Here is a 19,486-nt window from a genome sequence, read left to right as displayed (position 1 = left end):
GAGTCAATATCACTTTGCAGTTCCTTGGAGTTCCCAAGGGGTTACTGTTTCTGGGGTGGCGGCTTTCAACATGATTGACATCCCAGTTAACACCACCCACTGGGCTGGCCGAACCGCCTACCAAAGGTCTCCCCAATGCCGCGCAGATTTGCCTCATTTCACTTTGCAACTCTGAATAGAACTTTTGAGTATGGACATAATTTGTATGCTGTATTTTAACACGCTCCATCAATGCAGAGATCTGTGTTTCTGCTGAATTATTATCTTTTTCATACTGTTCTTTTAGCATGTTATGCGTTTTTTCCTAAATCAGCGCATTCGTGCTTGAAGGTATTGATCTGCATCTGTAACTCAATACACTTGCACCTTTGAAGCTCTGTTAAAGTCACCAGTGTCGAAGTTGTCTTTTTAGTTCCGAACCACAGCTTACTGATTTTACAGCAAATCACTCCAATATTATTTATAAGCCAGTCCTTACTCGACTTAGCATCAGTAGCACATTACTTCCGTATCTTTTTATTAACTGTATCAAGTTTAAACGCATCACTTAAGTAAGTGCTTAAGATTTCAATTAACTTTTCTCTCTTGGCTTTGGCCATTATATTAGTTTAAGGAGTACTCTTTAAGACACCAGAAATCTCATGAAACTCACAACCCTGTTGTGAATATAATATCAGGTTACAACCAAACAAATATCCGTCTGATATCTTAAAACTATTGTCAGCCTCTTGCCCTACGAGTCACACAACTCCGTGGTGACAATAATATCAAACCTGAGTTTCTGATAATTTATACTAACCCTCAGTGGGTTGTACAACTATGACTCCGCTCACTCGTAAACTCCCTTTAAATGATGTACTGAAGAAATTCTTGGACAGTTAAGGAACAGAGGAATGTCTTACCTTCCAGCTACATGCTTAAAACTTCCTTCTTAGTTTTTTTCTTCAAAGTAATTACCTCGCGTTGTGTATCAAATTAGTGGATCTCAGTTTATCTTCCGATCCTTAGGCTTCTTCTGGGAGTCAAAAATTGTGAATGCAATTGAAAAAATAAGAATTGAAAAATACGTATTTCCAGCCAGATACAGGTATCGATTTTAACTGATGTTTTGATGACAGACTCTGCCATCTTCATCAGGGATGATGCCTGAGCATGTCTAGTCTGGTGGTATTTATACCCCCATCGTCCGTCCCTCCTGATTGGTTAGTCCTCATCCAAACAGGGTTTCCGTTGACCTCCTTTGTTTACAATCAAGTTCCAGTTCTTACTTAGAGTGAAACCTCCGTCCTTGTTAAAATTCTTTTCCTCAAGTTCTATTTCAATGGCTTCCTTCACCAGGCAGTCCTAAAAGCCATTGGTGTGGCACAGTCTTTTGTACCGTCAAAATCTATCCTATGGCAAGTGCAAATACAATGTTCTGCTACCGCTAATTCGTCATATACGCCGGGAAAGCACTAGATCCTTTTTTTTTTACAGGAGTTTGTTTTAAAAAGTACAAATCTTATAAAAAGTATTATTAAAAAAACACAGTGGTTTCTAATACAGTCAACAAACCGAATCTCTGTATGCTTTTCAGCTTTATCATAGATTCCTAGAATCATACAGCAAGGAAAAGACCCTGTAACCCAACTTGTCCATGCAGACCAAGATGTCGAAATGAGCTCGTCCTGTTTGGTTACATTTGGTCTGTATCCCTCTATGCCTTTTCTGTCCATATTCCCATCTATATATCTTATTTAATATTGCATTTGTACCAGTGTTGATCACCTCATCTGAGAGCTCATTCTATTTACTGATCATTCTGCATGAAAAAAGTTGTTCCTTTTTAAATCATTCCCTTCTCTCCTTAAATCTGTTCCTTTCTCTCTTTAAATCTATTCCCTCTAGTTTTAGACTTCAACTCCCTGGGAAAATGTCTGTGACCATCCACCTTATCTGTGCTTCTCATAATCTTATAAAACTGTATTATAAAGTCTATGAGAACATGAGGTATAGGAGCAGAATTAGGTCATTTGTCCTATTGCACCTGCTCCGCCATTTCATCATGGCTGATTCAATTTTCCTTTTAGCCCCAATCTCCTGCCTTCCCATATCCCTTCATGCCCTGACCACCCAAGAATCTATCAACCTCTGCCTTAAATATACATAAAGACTTGACCTCCACAGCTACCAAAGAATTCTACAGATTCACCACTCTCTGGCTAAGGAAATTCCTCCTCATCTCTGTTCTAAAAGGATACCCCTCTGTTCTGAGGCTGTGTCTTCTGGTCTTAGACTCTCCCAGCACAGGAAACATCCTCTCCACATCCACTCTATCAAGGCCTTTCACCATTCAACAGGTTTCAATGAGGTCACCCCTCACTCTTCTGAATTCTATTGAATACAGATCCAAAACCATCAAACACTCTTCATATGACAAGCCATTTATCCTGGAGTCAATTTCATGAACCTCCTTGGAACCACCTCCAGTTTCAGCACATCCTTTCTAAGATAACGGGCTTCAAACTACTCACAATACTCCAAATGAGGCCTCACCAGTACTTATAAAGTTTCAACATTACATCCTTGCTTTTATATTCTTGTCCTCTTGAAACGAATGCTAACATTACATTTGCCTTCCTCACCATTGACTCCACCTGCAAATTAACCTTTAAGGAATCCTGCACAAGGACTCCCAATTCCTTTTGCACCTCAGTAGAAACATTGAAAACCTACAGCACAATACAGGCTCTTCAATCCGCAATGTTGTGCTGAACATGTACTTGCTTTAGAAATTACCTAGGGTTACCCATCGCCCTCTATTTTTCCAAGCTCCATGTACCTATCCAGGAGTCTCTTAAAAGACCCTATCGTATCTGCCTCCACCACCGTCACCGACAGCCCATTCCACGCACTCACCACTCTGCGTAATAAAAAAAAAACAACTTACCCGTGACATCTCCTCTGTACCTACTTCCAGGCACCTTAAAACTGTACCCTCTGGTGTTAGCCATTTCAGCCCTGGGCAAAAGCCTCTGACTATCCACATGGTCAGTGCTGCTCATCATCTTATACACCTCTATCAGGTCACCCCTCATCCTCCTCAGTTTTTTGTATTTTCCCTCCATTTAGAAAACAGTCAATTCTTTCACTTCTTCTACCAAAATGCATGACCATCGGCGCCGGACCCGGGAGCGGAGGTTCCAGGGTTCGAAACCAGTTGAGTCCGCTCCCGAGTACGCTTTCCATCCATGCCGGGTTGAGAGTTGAGATCGCAACTCGACCTCGTAAAATAAAGGAAAAAATACTGCAAAAATGTCTGTCTGAGGAGTGGTGCGTCACAGTCTCTCTCTCGCTCCACGCCTTGTAAAAGGCCATGAAAAAGACATCATCATGGATGGATGCACACACACAGACTCGCACGCACACGCACAGATTCGCACCCACGCAGACGCATGCCAAAAAAACATGACCGTATACTTCCCAACACTGTATTCCATATGCCATTTCTTTGCCCATTCTCCTAATCTGTCTATCTGTAGCCTCTCTACTTCCTCAAAACTAACTGCCCCTCCACCTATCTTAATATCGTTTGCAAACTTTGCAACAAAGCCATTAATTCCATCATCCAAATCATCAACATATAACATAAAAAGAATTGGTCCCAACACAGACCCCTGTGGAACACCACCGGTCACTGGCAGCCGACCAGAAAAGGCTCCCTTTATTCCCACTCTTTTCCTCCTGCCAATCAGCCCCTGCTTTATCCATGCCAGAATCTTTCCTGTAGCTTGTTAGCAGCCTCATGTGGCACCTTGTTAAAGGTTTTCTGAAAATCAAAATACATAACATCAACTGATTATCCTTTGTCTATCCTGCTTGTTATTTTTTCAAAGAATTTCAACAGATCTGTCAGGCAAGATTTTCCCTTAAAGAAGCCATGCTGACTATGGCCTATTTTATCATTTTGCTTACAAGTTGCCTGAGATTTCATCCTTAATCATCGACTTCAACATCTTCCCAACCACTGAGGTCAGACTAACTGGTCTATAGTTTCTTTACTTCTGCCTCTCTCCCTTCTTGAAGAGTGGAGTGACGTTTGCAAGTTTCCAGTCCTCCAGAACTATTCCAGAATCTAGTGATTCTTAAAAGATCATTACTAATGCCTCCGCAATCTCTTCAGCCACCTCTTTCAGAACTCTGGGGTGTACTCCATCTGGTCCAGGTGACTTATCTACATTCAGACCTTTCAGTTTCCCAAGAACCTTTTCTCTAGTAGTGGTAACTTCACATACATCATGCCCCCTGACACTGGGAACTTCCACCATACTGCTAGTGTCTTCCACAGTGAAGACTAAAGCAAAATACTTACTCAGTTCATCCACCATTTTGTTGTTCCCCATTACTTCCTCTCCAGCATTGTTTTCCAGTGGTCCGATATCCACTTTCACCTGTCTTCTACACCTTATGTATTTGATGAAACTTTTGGTATCCTCTTTAATATTATTGGCTAGTTTACTTTTGTATTCCAGGACTTAATGACTATTTTTAGTTGCCTTCGGTTGGTTTTTAGAAGCTTCCCAACCCTTTTAACTTCCCACTAATATTTACTCTATTATATGCCCTCTCCTTGGCTTTTGTGTTGGCTTGGACTTCTCTTGTTAGCCACTGTTGTGTCATATTTGCTTTAGAATACTTATGCCTCTTTGGGTTGTATACATCCTGTGCCTTCCGAATTGCTTCCAGAAATTCCAGCCATTGCTGCTCTGCCATCATCCTTGCCAGTGTTCTTTTTTAATCAGTTCTGGACAACTCCTCTCCGGTGATTCTTTTACTCCAGTGTAATACTGATACAACTGACTTAAGCGTCTCTTCTGAAACTTCAGCATAAATTGGATCATATTAAGATCACTTATCCGTAAGGGTTCTTTTATCTTAAGGTCTCTAACCAATTTTGGTTCATTGCATAACCCCCAATCCTCCTGTGGGTTCAACCATGAGCTGCTCTAAAAAGCCATCTCATAGGCACTCTAGAAATGCCCCCTCCTGTAACCAGCACTAATCTGAGTTTTCCGATCTACCTGCATATTGAAGTCCCCCATGACTGTTGTAACATTGCCATTTTGGCATGTATTTTTAATCTCCCATTGTAATTTGTAGACCATATCCCATATCCCATATCCTTACTTCTGTCTGGGGGGTCTGTATCTAACTCCCATCAGGGTCTTTTTACCCTTGCAGTTTGTTAGCTCTACCCACAATGATTCAACAACTTCCAGCCCTATGTCACCTCTGCCTTCCCTGAATCTTGAGGCAATGTCCCCTATTTCTGGTCTCACCTACCAATGGAAACACCTTTCCTACTTCTATCTTATCTATCCCTTTCAAAATTTTGTATGTTTCTATAAGATCCCCTCTCATTCTTCTGAACTCCAGAGAGTATAGTCCCAGGCGACTCAATCGCTCCTCATGGGTTAACCCCTTCATCCCTGGAATCAACCTGGTGAACCTCCTCTGCACTGCTTCCAAAGCCAGTATATCCTTCCTCAAGTATGGAGACCAGAACTGCACACAGTACTCCAGGTGCAGCCTCACCAGTATCCTGTATAGTTGCAGCATGACCTCCTTGCTCTTGAATTCAATCCCTCTAGCAATGAAGGCCAATATTTCGTTTGCTCCTGCAAGCCAACTTTTTGCGATTCATGCACAAGCGCTCCCAAGTCCCTCTACACAACAGCATGCTGCAGTCTTTAACCATTTAAATAATAATGTTATTATCAAAATAACTTGCCAAAGTTATTATCTCAAATAACGAGTCAAAGTGCAGGAATGAGATAGAGAGCTATGGTGAATATGCTGTCACATCAACAACTTCTCCCTGAATATCAGAAAAACAAATGGACCTCAGAAAAGGGGGCAATGCACATGCCCCTATCAACATCAGAAGTGCTGAGATTGAGAGGATTGAGAGTTTCAAGTTGTTAGGAATGAGTGTCATCAAAATCTTGTCCTGGTCTAATCATGTTGATGCCATGGTCAAGAAAGCTTATCAGCGCCTCTGCTTCCTCAGGTGGCTAAAGAAATTTGGGATGTCCCCTTTGACCCTTACTAATTTTCATCAATGCATTGTGAAAAGTATCCCATCCAGATGCATCATGATTTGGTATGACAATTGCTTTGTACAAGACAGCAAGAAATTGCATAGTTGTGGACACAGCTGAACACATCACAATTTCCCCTCTTTAGACTGTCTACACTTCTTGCTGTGTCAGTAAAGTGGCTACCATAATCAAAGATTCCACACACCCTGTACATTCTCTCTGTTTCCTCCTCCCATCAGGCAGAAGATGAAAGCCTGAAAGCACAACCTACCAGGCTCAAGGAGATTTTCTGAGCCGCTGTTGTAAGACTATTGAATGTTTCCCTAGTACAATAAAATGGATTCTTGACCTCACAAGCTACCCCATTGTGACCTTGCACCCTGGAAATACCTGCACTGCACTTTGTGCAGTACCATGCACGTGGATAACGTTTCACCTTGTACTACCTTGGCGCACCTATTGATCTGTATGGGTGGTATGCAAAACAAGTTTTTCACAGTATGTTGATATGTGACAATAATAAACTAGTGTACTAAAAAGGTTTTTGCTGCTTTATGGTGGTGGTAACTGAGGTCAACATTTGTTTTAAGTTACAGATTTGTTCAATTATGTTAACATAAAATCCACCCCACAGCTGAGGAATTTGAACACAGCTCTACAGATCAGTAGTCCAGGCTTCAAGTTATTACAGAACTATAACCAAAGCTGAGGACAGGGAGAGACAGAAACAGTTCATGATCCACCATCAACGTGCTGACTTCAGTGGGATACTAAGCCATGGACTAGTCCTGGCACTGGCTTCACTCCAAGGTCAAGAGGACCTATTGAGAAATGCCTTTAAATGTTCTAGGACCTTTGCAAGGGAGCCAGGGGTCGAAGCCACTCTGTAATGCCATCCTCACCTCCCTCACATGCAAGCAGGACAGCTACATAACTTGTGTAGAGGAGGACTGGAGATTGCTCTATCCCACGTGGAACCTATCGGAAGCAAAAAAAAACCTGAGTTTTGTTTTTGTAACTGTGATGGTGCAGATTATGTTCTGTAAAATGTAATATGTAAATCAACTTTAATATTATAAATGATGTGAAAGTTTCACACTGGCTGTTTTCCTGATCAGTCAGAACTATGTTAACTTTCTTGATATGAAATCTTTCTGTCACAGGTGGGGAGTCAGTTTGGATATTTTCCCAGCAACTTGATTGAAGTAAATCTAGTGTACTCGGCTACTGAGGTGGAGTTGCCAGCTGAGGTGAGTGTGGGTTTTTTGTCTAAGTGCATGCATATGTGACAGTGTCAAAGAACAGACTCTACTTAAGGATGCTGTCTAACCCTGTCTGAAGCATAAACAAAGTCCTGCGAGATGCCAGGGCAGCTTCCCTTAGGTAATTACTCATCTTTTCTGTATTATTAAATTGGTTTTCATTATTTTTGTTGCAGTTTACAATGTAGATTACACACTGATATAGATGTTCCTTTACTGCCTGAGTGAATTTTATGAGTTAGTATGGAACGGTGGTAGGCAGAGTGGTGTCTGGTGGAGAAAGGGGAAACAGGAGATATAGAATCAGGCCATTCGGCCCCCTGAGCATGTTCACTGTTCAACAACGACTGATCTACCTGTGTCCTTTTCCTGCACCTATATCCCTTGATTCTACAATATCCAGAAGTTCATTGAACTTTGTTGTGAATGAACTCAGGGCTGAGTCTACACAGCCCCATGGCACAGAGAATCTCAAAGATTTATCCACCTCCAGTTAAAGAAATTTCACCTCCTGCTCTCAGTTTTCAATGGCCAGGGCCTTGACCTGAGTCTATAATGCTTGTTTTAAACATGGCTAATAATTTTTTTCATCCAGCCCACATTTCTCATCAATCATTTAAATGACTAGAACCCTCTCTCCCTTTAACTTTCTAATGGCATATTGAAAAATTCTCCCCTTTAATGGATTACAAATTGGCAAATTACAATGCCATTTCACTTTAACCGATTCAAAGTGATATATTGGTAGCCTTGCATGGGGGGTGGGACAAAAGGCATTTTTTTTGGGAAAGATTCCCCCTCAGGGTGCTGAACCTGAGGAGGGTAATGGTGCCTTTTCCCCAGTCAGCCTTGTCCAATTTGGGGCAAAACAGCACCAGTTCTTCTCCATTCCATCCTTCACCCTGTTTGTTTACTGACAGTTGAGCTGCCTCCTCCACTCTTCCCGCAGCTTCACATTCCCTCGGACAACATTGAAACACCCAGACCCTCCACCTTTCTCATCCGAGCAGGACCTCCTGCAAAGGGTGGCATTTGCAAGGAATGGGTTTACTGATATTTCTGGGGGGCCCTTGGTTGGAGGCAGCTCCTTGTATTTGCAAAGATATTCTGCATTATGTGGGTTGATGAAGTGGTGTTCGTAGAGAGATCTCTGGGTTGGAGGCTATGCCAGTATTTGTAGACACCCCCCCAGGTGTGGGTAAAGTTGCCACTTGCTGGGGAGTCTGCAGGCAGGTGTTTGGGGTTACTGAAGTGGGGTAGTGGTCATTTCAGGGATTTGTAGTGGTGGGACCTGTTCTGGTATTCTATAGGGTGTTCACAGGGTGAAGGCAGAGTGTCAGATTTGAAAGGCTTGACTTTAATCTTTACCTCTTGCAAATTTGCAGGACACAGACTTCGTGTGTTTTGACGAAGGCCCAGAAGAATTTGATGAGGTGGATATTGACAAGCTTGTCAGAATTGCAGGCTCCAGTGAGGCTGAGAGTAAGGAGCACGTTGAAGAAAGGGATGCAAGTCCGAGGGAGAGGAGGAAGGATGATACGGGCCAACAGATTCCAGATGATGAGTCTGGGAAGACATCAAAAGCGCCTGGAATTAAGTCTGTGGGCGATAAAGCAAGTAAAGAAGCTGTTCAGTCTGCAGAGCAGGAAGGTGGGGACTCCCTAACACAGACTGAAGGGAGAGGAGCTGAAACTGTAGACAGTTCATTAAGTGATGAGAGAACTCTTCATGTTGAAGATGAAGTTCCTGAAGAAAAACCTGCTGTTGTGGGTGATGATACTTCCTCTTTGGAAGACCATTCAGTGGAAGGGGATGGTAGTAGCCACGTTGAAGTGAGCACATACTTGGAATCCAGTTCTCAGGAGCCAGAAGCCACTTCTCCAAAAGATGCAGGGAGTGAAGGGCTAAGTCAAGATGGCAGGGACACTCGAGTTTCCCTGGATGTTGCGGAACTGCTGTCTGTAGCAGAACTTGAATCAGAAGGTGGACAGAAAGAACTTGTAGAACTTGAGGGCTCTTCGGTATTAGAAACTGGATCTGGGTCAACAAGAGATGCGATTGTGGTAGATCATGAAGTGGCCAGTAAAGACACTACATTGGATGAAAAGGCAGAGTCGGATGTAGAATTGGACAAAGATCACTTGGCTGAGCCTCCTGTAAACATAACCCTACTTTCCAGCTCAGATGGGAATTCACTTCCTCAACAAGATAAGGAAGTTGGGGAAGATTTAAAATCTAGTGAAGCTGGCACTAAAACTACAACTCAAGCTGTAGATACTGTAGCAGCTTCTATTAGTCCAGAAAAGGGACAACCGTTAGATAAGGTAACTGAGAAAACTACCGAAAGTGGGGAAACACTAACTGCAGAAGACAGAAAAAGTGGAGGGCTATGGACAACTCTTGGAGAGACCTTTTCTGCAGTTGTAACTGGAGATGAGATAACATCCAAGGTTACAGACCCAGATGGTTCTGATTCTGAAGACTTGCTGAATGATCCAAGTGTGGGAAATAGTGAAAATCCAGTAGAAGAAAATAGGATCTATTTGTTGAGTATGTCAGAAGATGCTGGCAATAAGCTTCGACCTTCAGTTGCTAAAACAGCTGAAACTGATGTTGCTGTAAAGGAGACAGAAGATCCTGAAGCCACAGTTCGGGCCCTTGACACGAGCCTGGAAACTGAAACCAATGTTGAAATGTTGGTTATGGAAGACGAGGGAACCAAGCAGCAGCAACATGTTGTGTCTACAGTAGATAGTCAAAGTTCAGGGCAACACAAAGAGGGCAAATTGCAGTCACAGGATGCTGTGGATGATGAATCTGTGACTGTCCCAGAATCAGATGAAATTAGGCTAGAAATTGAACCGCAAGTTGACACTGAAGTTGAATTGGCAACTGAGATGAATCAAGAACTCCCAAAGTTTATCCAGTCAGAACTAGAAACTGGAATGGACAAACCATCTGGGTATCCCGAAGGGATAGATACTGTAAATGAAGGGTTAAAATCAGAAGATCAAATAAAGGTAGTGACAAGTGAAGGGCTTCCTGCAAAAGATGCCAATACCACCCTTTCACGAGATGCAGTGCAAGCTGAAGATCAAATGATGGACCCAGAAGACCGCAAAACAGTGAAGAATGAAGATGACATGCAAAAGAATGACCAGAGAGATGTAAATGTAACTTCAGATAGTTATTCAGAACTGCCTGACACTGGAATTTCAGATGATAGCCAAGGAGATCTAAACAGTGAAGACAGTGAAGTTTTAGATGAATTGCCTGATGAAGATCAGCCAGAAGAGTTGTTAGAGGATGAAAATGCTGCAGATGCCAGAATGGCAAAAGAACGAGATGCCAACATAGCTCTTGGACATGAGTTAGGTGTTAATGATATGAATGCTACAGAGGAAGGGAATACTGTGGAGCCGGTAGATCTGCAAGCTGGAGGAGAAGATGCTGCAAAGGAAGATGTAGAGAAAGACCATGAAGTAAGGAAGGAGCATGCTCAGAACATTCAAGGACAAGCAAATTGGATTGAAAATGAGAAGAAATCAGAACAATCCTCTCTAAGGTCTGTAGATGAGCGTGAAGAGCAGGTAGACCAGACTCAGGACCTGAAGAATCTTTCAGGAACTTTGCATAAAGAAAATGGTGAGATTGATAAGAGTCTTCTTATTGAAGAGAGTGCAAAGAGCGAGGGCAGGTGGCCTGGGACTTATTCCAGGATTGAAAATTCCTCAAACCCATTTAAAGTGAAAGAGAAGAAGACTGAAGATTCCATACAACCAAGCAATTATATTGGGTCAGAAGATGCAAATGAAGAGTATGCAGATCTCAAGTACCAGGAGGCTGTGGAAAAGCTTACAATTTTGAAAGGCTCCTTGAATGAAAAGGGCTTTCAGCTTGTGCAAAAGTATCTAAGTCCTCGACAAGTTTTGGAGGTTGAAGCTGTGCTTTATGATTTGGACAAGGAGCTAAATCTCAGCAAGTTATCTGAAGCGAATGAGGAAGATACTGAGAACATTCTTGACAACATACTTGAGGAATCAGAGTCAAGGATCCTCGACATGGTGGAGAATATGTTGGACAAAAGAGCTGAAATGAATCAACAAAAGATAGATGAAAACCCTCTGGACAGTGATGAAGAGACTGTAATTTTGAATGACCTTCAGGAGCTTATGTTTCAATTAAGAATGAAATACTCAGCTATCAAGGACAGTGTTACTCTCGCCTCTGGAGAAGAGTTGTCGAAGGAAAGGAATCGTTTCCTCCATGGTAGAGTTGAATATTAATTTGATTGTAGAAGATAAGCGTGCGTGTGTGAATATGTGTATGTATTTATATGTGTGTGTGTATATGTGTATATATATGTGTGTGTATGTGTATATGTATACAAATGTATAAATAATTTACACACATAGTTGCAAGAAAAAGTTTGTGAACCCTTTGCAGTTACCTAGTTTTCTGCATTAATTACTCATAAAATATGGTCTAATCTTCATCTAAATCACAATAATACACAAACACAGTCTGCCTAAACTAATAACACACAAACAATTGTACTTTTCATTGCTTAATCATTCACATTCCAGGCTGGAAAAAGTATGTGAACCCATACATTTAATAACTGGTAGAACCTCATTTAGCAGCAATATCCCTCCAAATGTTTCCTGTGGCTGCTGAACAGATTTGCACAATGGCAAGGAGGAATTTTAGACCATTCCTCTATACAAAACTGTTTCAGTTCATCAATATTGCTGGGATACCTTGCATGAACAGCCCTCTTCAAGTTATGCCATAGCATTTCATTTGGGTTAAGGTCTGGACTCTGACTTGGCCATCCCAAAACATGAATTTTCTTCTTTTCAAAATATTCTGTTGTTGATTTGCTCTTGTGTTTCGGGTCATTGTCTGGTTGTATCATCCAACTTCTATTAAGCTTCAGATGACGGACTGCTGTCTTGACGTTGACCTGAAATATGTCTTGACACAATTTTGAATTCATTGTTTCCTCAATGATTACTAGCTGTCAAAGGGTTCAAAGGTACATTTAATGTCAGAGAAATGTATACAATATACATCCTGAAATTCTTTTTCTTTGCAACCATTCATGAAAACAGAGGAGTGCCCAAAGAATGAATGACAGTTAAAAGTTAGAACCCCAAAGCCTCCCCCACAGCTCCCCTGTCCCACGAGTAAGCAGCAGCAAAGCAATGATCCCCCCCTCCCCCACCAGCAAAAAAAATCGGCACCCCCCCCCACTGAGCACTAAAGTGTGCAACAAAGCATCAATAAAGGCACAGACTTGCAGTACCCCAAAGACTACTCGTTCACCTGGTAGTTCGACATACCACAGGTGCTCTCTCTCCCTAATAAGAGAAAAAGAGATGTCTCCGTTTCACAGCAAGAGGGGAGACATAACAAAACAACTTTGCTGATTTATGATGTTAAAAGTGTGTTGCGTCGCTTTCTCTGAGCTGTTGCCCAAAGAACTGAGGTCTCTGGGCACACAGGCAGAGATCTTCTATCTCTCATGACACACCGATTTCCTGCAGAGGCACTGACCTCGAGTCTGCCCACCTGCAGAACCACACAATCCTGAAACTCCGAAGGTGAGCTAATCTTCTAGGCAGTGTCCTTGGTATATCAAATAGCAACCAGTCGTGAGAGCGGGTCCCATTCCCGCAAAGGACCGAAGTCAGCTTGTAACTCCAGGTCAGGGTCTTCAAAAGAATCCTGAAAGGGAAAAGATAGAGATATTAAAGATAGAAATAGAGCTGTTTTCAAAGATGCAAGCAAAGGAGTTGCCGTTAGACGCCATTGTCTCCCTAGCTCCACCCCACGTGATCCAGGCCCAGAGGCAGCATAGCAGCCCCAAACCATGATGCTCCTTCCACCATGCTTCACAGTTGGGATGAGGTTTTGGTGTTGGTGTGCAGTGCCCTTTTCCCTCCAAACATAGTAGTGTGCATTTCTGCCAAAAGTTCAGTTTTTGTCTCATCTGTCCACAGAACCTTATCTCAGATGCATAGTGGAACATTCAAGTGGTCTTTTGCAAATGTGAAACATGCAGCAATGATTTTTTTGGAGATTGTGCTTTCCTCCGTGGTATCCTTCCAGGAACACAATTTTTGTTCAGGGGTTTTCTTATAGTAGACACATGAACAGAGACCATAGCAAGTTCTAGAGATTTCTGCAGGCCTTTTGCTGTTACCTTGGTTCTTTTTCACCTCCTTCAGCATTGCACATTGTGCTTCTTCTAAGGTCATCAGAAAGTTGTTTTGGTTGAGGCATGTTTCACATAATAGATCTTTCTTGAGAAGAGCAGGCTCTGTCAGTAACCTAACTTTATGTGACTTCTTTTAATAGGGCAGGGCACCACTACAACCCATACCTCCAATCTCATCTCATTGATTGGAACATGTGATTCCAAATAGTTTTTGCCCCAGAGGTTCACATACTTTTTTGAACCTAGACTGTGATTGTTTAAATGGTGTATTTGGTAGTGATGAGAAGAAATATAATTGTTTGTGTGTTATTAGAGAATTGTGTTTGTCTATTATTGGGACTTTGGTGAAGATCAGACCATATTTTATGAGTAATTAATGGCAGAAAACCAGGTAATTGCAAATTATTCACAAACTTTGTCTTCTAACTATATAGCATCAGATACACAACATTCACAAAAACAATTTATATACAATTTTTACAATTAGAACCAAAAAACAGTCCACCTGTTCAAGTGAGAACTTCTGTTCAGTGGGTTTTGTTCTGGCCTCCGAGTCAGAGATTATGGGTTGAAGTCCTGATCGAACACATGAGCACTGATGCTCTTGTGTAGCACAAAGGCTGCAGTGAACTGAAGGGCATTTTGTCAAACAGAAGGACTGGATGTGAGCAGTGCCAGGCCACAACGTTTTATCATGTATTACCAAAGGCTGATTGCGTCCCCATTCCATTCATAAATTTTATAAACAATTTCATACTGCATTTCCAAATGTGTGTGGTAGACAGGTGCCTGAAGAAATCTATAGTCATTTTAACTCAAATGGAGAAAGGGAAAGCAGGAAATGTCAGGCCATTTAGTCATAGGGAGAAGGTTAAAGACCGTAACATATAAGAGTAGAATTAGACCATTATTGAGTCCACTTCATCATTTCATCATAGCTGATATTTTTTCAGTCTGTTTCTCATACCTCCTTCCTGTAACTCTAACTCCCTTACCAATCAAGAACCTATCAATCTGTGTCTTGAATACATGCAATGACTTGACCTCCACAGCCCTCTGTAGCAATGAATTCCACAGACTCACCACCCTCTGGCGGAACAAAAACTCTTCCTCATCTCAGTTCTAATGGGCTGTCCCGTTATTCTGAGGCTGTGCCCTCAGATCATGACTCTCCTGCTATTGAAAACATCCACTCTACATCCGGGTCTTTCAGTGATAGAAAGTATTGTGGGAGATGTTGTAGAGCCATGCAGTACAGATACAGGTCCTTCGGCTCAATGAGTCCATACTGACCATCAAGTAGACACTTAAACTAATCCCATTTTGTTCCTCCCATGTTCCCATTAACTCGCCCCAGATTCACACACTAGGGTAATTTATAATGGCCAATTAACCTATCAGCACACCTTTCTTTGGGATGTGGGAGGAAACCGGAGTGCCCAGGGGAGAATCTCACTTGGTTACTGAGAGAAGGCACGCTGTCTTTGCACAAGGACAGGCTTGAACCCGGGTCACTGGAGCTGTGGGACACCAGCTATTGGACTATGCTGCTGTACTGCAAGTCTCATATTCTCATCCAAGGTAGTTGGTCTGCAGAAGCAGATTAAAACCCAGGGTGAATGGAAGTGTTTAAAATAAAATTGGCCTCTTTATAAGCCACAAGCTCATTAATGGGTCTCCTTCATCTTTGGGCTGTATCTATCCTGAGCCTTCTGAATTGCTCCCAGGAACTCCAGTCGTTGCTGTTCTGAAGTCATCCTTGCTAGTAACCCCTTCCAAACAACTTTCATGCCTCTGTAATTCCCTTTAATCCACTGTAATATTGATACATCTGACTTCAGCTTCTCCCTCTGAGACTGCAGGGTGAATTCTATCATATTATGAATACTGCTTCCTAAGGGTTCCTTACCTTAAGCTCGATTATCAAACCCGGTTCATTACACAACACCCAATCCTGAATTGCCTTTTCCTTAGTAGGCTCAGCCACAAGCTGCTCCTTAAAGGCATCTTGTAGGCTATCTGCAAATTCTCCCTCTTGGGATCCAGTTTTCCTCAATGTACCTGCATATTGAAATCATAACATTGCCCTTTTTACATGCCTTTTCTATCTCCAGTAGTAATTTGTATCCCACATTCTGGCTATTGTTCGGAGGCTGGTATATAACTCCCATTAGGGTGTTTTTACCTTTGCGGTTTCTTAACTTTACCCACAAGGATTCTACATCTTTCTTTTTTTTAAAGGATTTGATTTAATTTTTTGTCAACTGAACCACCCACCTTCTCTGCCAACTTGCCTGTCCTTTCAATACAAAGTGTATCCTTGGATGTTAAGCTCCCAATTATGATATTATTTCAGCCACGACTCAGTGATGCCCATAACTTCATACCTATCAAACCGTTACTGCACTGCAAATCATCTTATTCTGTATACTGCACGCATTCAAATATAACACCTTCAGTTCTGTATTCATCACCCTTTTCGATTTTGCCCCTTTGTTATACTTCAACTCATCCAACTGACTGCAATTTTGCTGTATCTGCCTGTTCCACCTCACGGTCTCGCTACACACTACAGCTAATTGCATACCAATTGCCTCATCCTCAGCCCTATCACTCTGGTCCCCATCCCTGTCAAATTAACTTTAACCCTTCCCAACAGCTCTAGCAAACCTGCCTGCAAGGATATTGGTCCCCCTTGGGTTCAGGTGTAACCCACCTTTTTGTGCAAGTCATACCTTCCCCAGAAGAGATCCCAATGATCCAGAAATCTGAAACCCTGCCCCCTGCACCAATTCCTCAGCCATTCATCTTCCCCATTATCGTATTTTTACCCTCACTGGCATGTGGTACAGACAGTAATCCAGAGATTACTATCCTGGAGGTCCTGTTTTTCAGCTTTCTACCTTGCTCCCTAAAATCTCTCTTCAGGACCTCCTCCCTTTTCATACCTATGTCATTGGTACGAATATATACCATAACTTACAGCTGCTCACCTTTCCCTTTAGAATCTGAGATATCCCTGACCTTGGACCTGGGAGGCAACATACTAGCCACATGTCTCTTCCAGCTCCACAGCAGAATCTCCTGTCTGCTCCTCTAACTCTGGAATCGTCTGTCACTACTGCACGCCTTTTCTCCCCACTTCCTTCTGAGCCACGGAACCAGACTCAGTGCCAGAGACCCAGTCGTTATTGTGTCCCACTTATAAGCCCCACACCCACAACAGTTTCCAAAGCAGTGTATTTATTATTGAGGGGAATGGCCACAGGGATACTCTGCACTGGCTGGCTACTTCCTTTCCCGACTGTCACTCGGGTACCTGCCTGCTGACACAAACAACATACCACTGACCCTGGATCCATTCTCCATGCCCTAGCTATATACTAATAGACGAGAGGTGAAAAAACGGTAGAAACTTTCTCATAGGCTCTGCCTGTTCACACCAAGCCTGTTGAGCCAAAGGTGGCCACTCTTAACACTGCCCACTCACACAATAGCCACTCCAAGAATGGCTGCTTTGCTTACAGCTCGCTTCCCTATATTGGCCTTTGCTGTGTGCCTGAGAGATCGTTATGCTTGTAGCCCACTGAAAAGTTCCAGAAGACCCTGAGCTCTTTTGAAACCTTGTGCTGCTTCTGCCAACGATGATTGCAGTCCACAGCCCTTGCCGAATGCACTTTCCTCCATCCTCTTTTTGTATTGACTATCTCCCCTCTTTCTTTCCAGTCCTGATGGAGGGTCTCAACCCAAAGTGTTGACTGTCTGTTTCCGTCCATGGATACTGTCTGGCCCACTGAGTTCCTCCAGAATTTATAAAAGTTGCTGGTGAACGCAGCAGGCCAGGCAGCATCGCTAGGAAGAGGTACAGTCGACGTTTCAGGCCGAGACCCTTCGTCAGGACTAACTGAAAGAAGAACTAGTAAGAGATTTGAGAGGGGGAGAGGGAGGGGGAGATCCAAAATGATAGAAGACAGGAGGGGGAGGGATGGAGCCAAGAGCTGGACAGGTGATTGGCAAAAGGGATATGAGAGGATCATGGGACAGGAGGCCTAGGGAGAAAGAAAAGGGGGAGGAGGGGAAAAAAGCCCAGAGGATGGGCAAGGGGTATAGTCAGAAGGACAGAGGGAGAAAAAGAGAGAGAGAGAGAGAGAGAAAGAATGTGTGTAAAGGAATGTGTCCTCTCGTATCCCTTTTGCCAATCACCTGTCCAGCTCTTGGCTCCATCCCTCCCCCTCCTGTCTTTTATCATTTTGGATCTCCCCCTCCCCCTCCCACTTTCAAATCTCTTACTAGCTCTTCTTTCAGTTAGTCCTGACGAAGGGTCTCGGCCCGAAACGTCGACTGTACCTCTTCCTAGAGATGCTGCCTGGCCTGCTGCGTTTACCAGCAACTTTATGTATGTTGCTTGAAATTCCAGCATCTGCAGATTTCCTCGTGTTTGCGTCCTCTAGCATTTTGTGTATTTCTCCTGATCATAAGACATAAGACCATAAAACATAGGAGCAGTCTGCTCTACCATTTGATTGCAGCTGATTTATCTTTAGTCTCACTCCCATTTTCTTGCTGTCTCCTTGTAATCTTTGATGCCCTTACTGATGAAGAACCTACCAACCTCCACTTTAAATAGACCCAGTGATTTGGCCTTCATAACTGTCTGTGGAAGTGAAATCCACAGATTAACCACTCTCTGGCTAAAGCAATTAATCCTCATCTCTGTTCTAGAGGGATATACTTGTATTTTGAGGCCGTGCCCTCTGTCCTATACTCTCCCCCTATTGGGTATATCTTCTCAACATCCACTATATTCAAGCCTTACAATATTTGGTAGGTTATGATGCGAATACCCCCCTCCCCCCATTCTTCTAAACTTGAGTGAGTACAGGCTTAGAGCCATCAAACACTCCTCGTAAATTAACCCTCTCTCCAATGCCAGCAAATCCTTTCTTACATATGGAGCCCAAAACTGCTCACAGTCCTCCAAATGTGGTCTGACCAATGTCTTATAAGCCTCTGCTTTATATCCTTGTTTTATATTGTAGCCCTCCTGAAATGTATGCTAACATTGCATTTGCCATCCTTAATATTGACTCAACCTGCAAGCAAATCTTCAGGGAATCCTGCTCTCTGAGTTCCAAGTCCCTTTCCACTTTTGGTTTCTGAATTCACTCACTGTTGAGAAAATGGTCTATGCTTTATTCATTCTACATTTCCCTACACCGTGTTACGTACAGTGGCCGTGCGCTTCCCTACACCGTGTTACGTACAGTGGCCGTGCGCTTCCCTACACTGTGTTACGTACAGCGGCCGTACGCTTCCCTACACTGTGTTACGTACAGCGGCCGTCCGCTTCCCTACACTGTGTTACGTACAGCGGCCGTGCGCTTCCCTGCACCGTGTTACGTACAGCGGCCGTCCGCTTCCCCCCACCGTGTTACGTACAGCGGCCGTGCGCTTCCCTGCACCGTGTTACGTACAGCGGCCGTCCGCTTCCCCCCACCGTGTTACGTACAGCGGCCGTGCGCTTCCCTGTACGTGCAGCGGCCGTCCGCTTCCCTACACCGTGTTACGTACAGTGGCCGTCCGCTTCCCCCCACCGTGTTACGTGCAGCGGCCGTCCGCTTCCCCCCACCGTGTTACGTGCAGCGGCCGTCCGCTTCCCCCCACCGTGTTACGTGCAGCGGCCGTGCGCTTCCCCCCACCGTGTTACGTGCAGCGGCCGTGCGCTTCCCCCCACCGTGTTACGTGCAGCGGCCGTGCGCTTCCCCGCACCGTGTTACGTGCAGCGGCCGTGCGCTTCCCCCCACCGTGTTACGTACAGCGGCCGTGTGCTTCCCCGCACCGTGTTACGTACAGCGGCCGTCCGTGTGCTTCTCTACACAGTGTTACGTACAGTGGCCACACACTTCCCCATGCTGTATTAC

At 43.5% G+C, this 19,486-nt stretch overlaps 1 protein-coding gene across 4 annotated transcripts in view; it reads left to right on the top strand.

Moving 5' to 3' along the window:
• The window catches only part of mia3 (MIA SH3 domain ER export factor 3), a 114,796-nt gene that overhangs the window by 17,526 nt on the left and 77,784 nt on the right, over nucleotides 1-19,486 (top strand). For all 4 annotated transcript variants that reach the window (XM_072248389.1, XM_072248381.1, XM_072248397.1 and 1 more), the window contains exons 3-4: nucleotides 7,244-7,330; nucleotides 8,728-11,611. In XM_072248389.1, coding sequence (XP_072104490.1) covers nucleotides 7,244-7,330; nucleotides 8,728-11,611 — 2,971 coding nt within the window. The remainder of the gene's footprint in view (nucleotides 1-7,243; nucleotides 7,331-8,727; nucleotides 11,612-19,486) is intronic.

Source organism: Mobula birostris, chromosome 2 (genome assembly GCF_030028105.1).
Source record: "Mobula birostris isolate sMobBir1 chromosome 2, sMobBir1.hap1, whole genome shotgun sequence".
Taxonomy (NCBI): domain Eukaryota; kingdom Metazoa; phylum Chordata; class Chondrichthyes; order Myliobatiformes; family Myliobatidae; genus Mobula; species Mobula birostris.
Note: the sequence above shows the minus strand (reverse complement) of the source record. Positions and strands in the feature narration are given on the sequence as shown.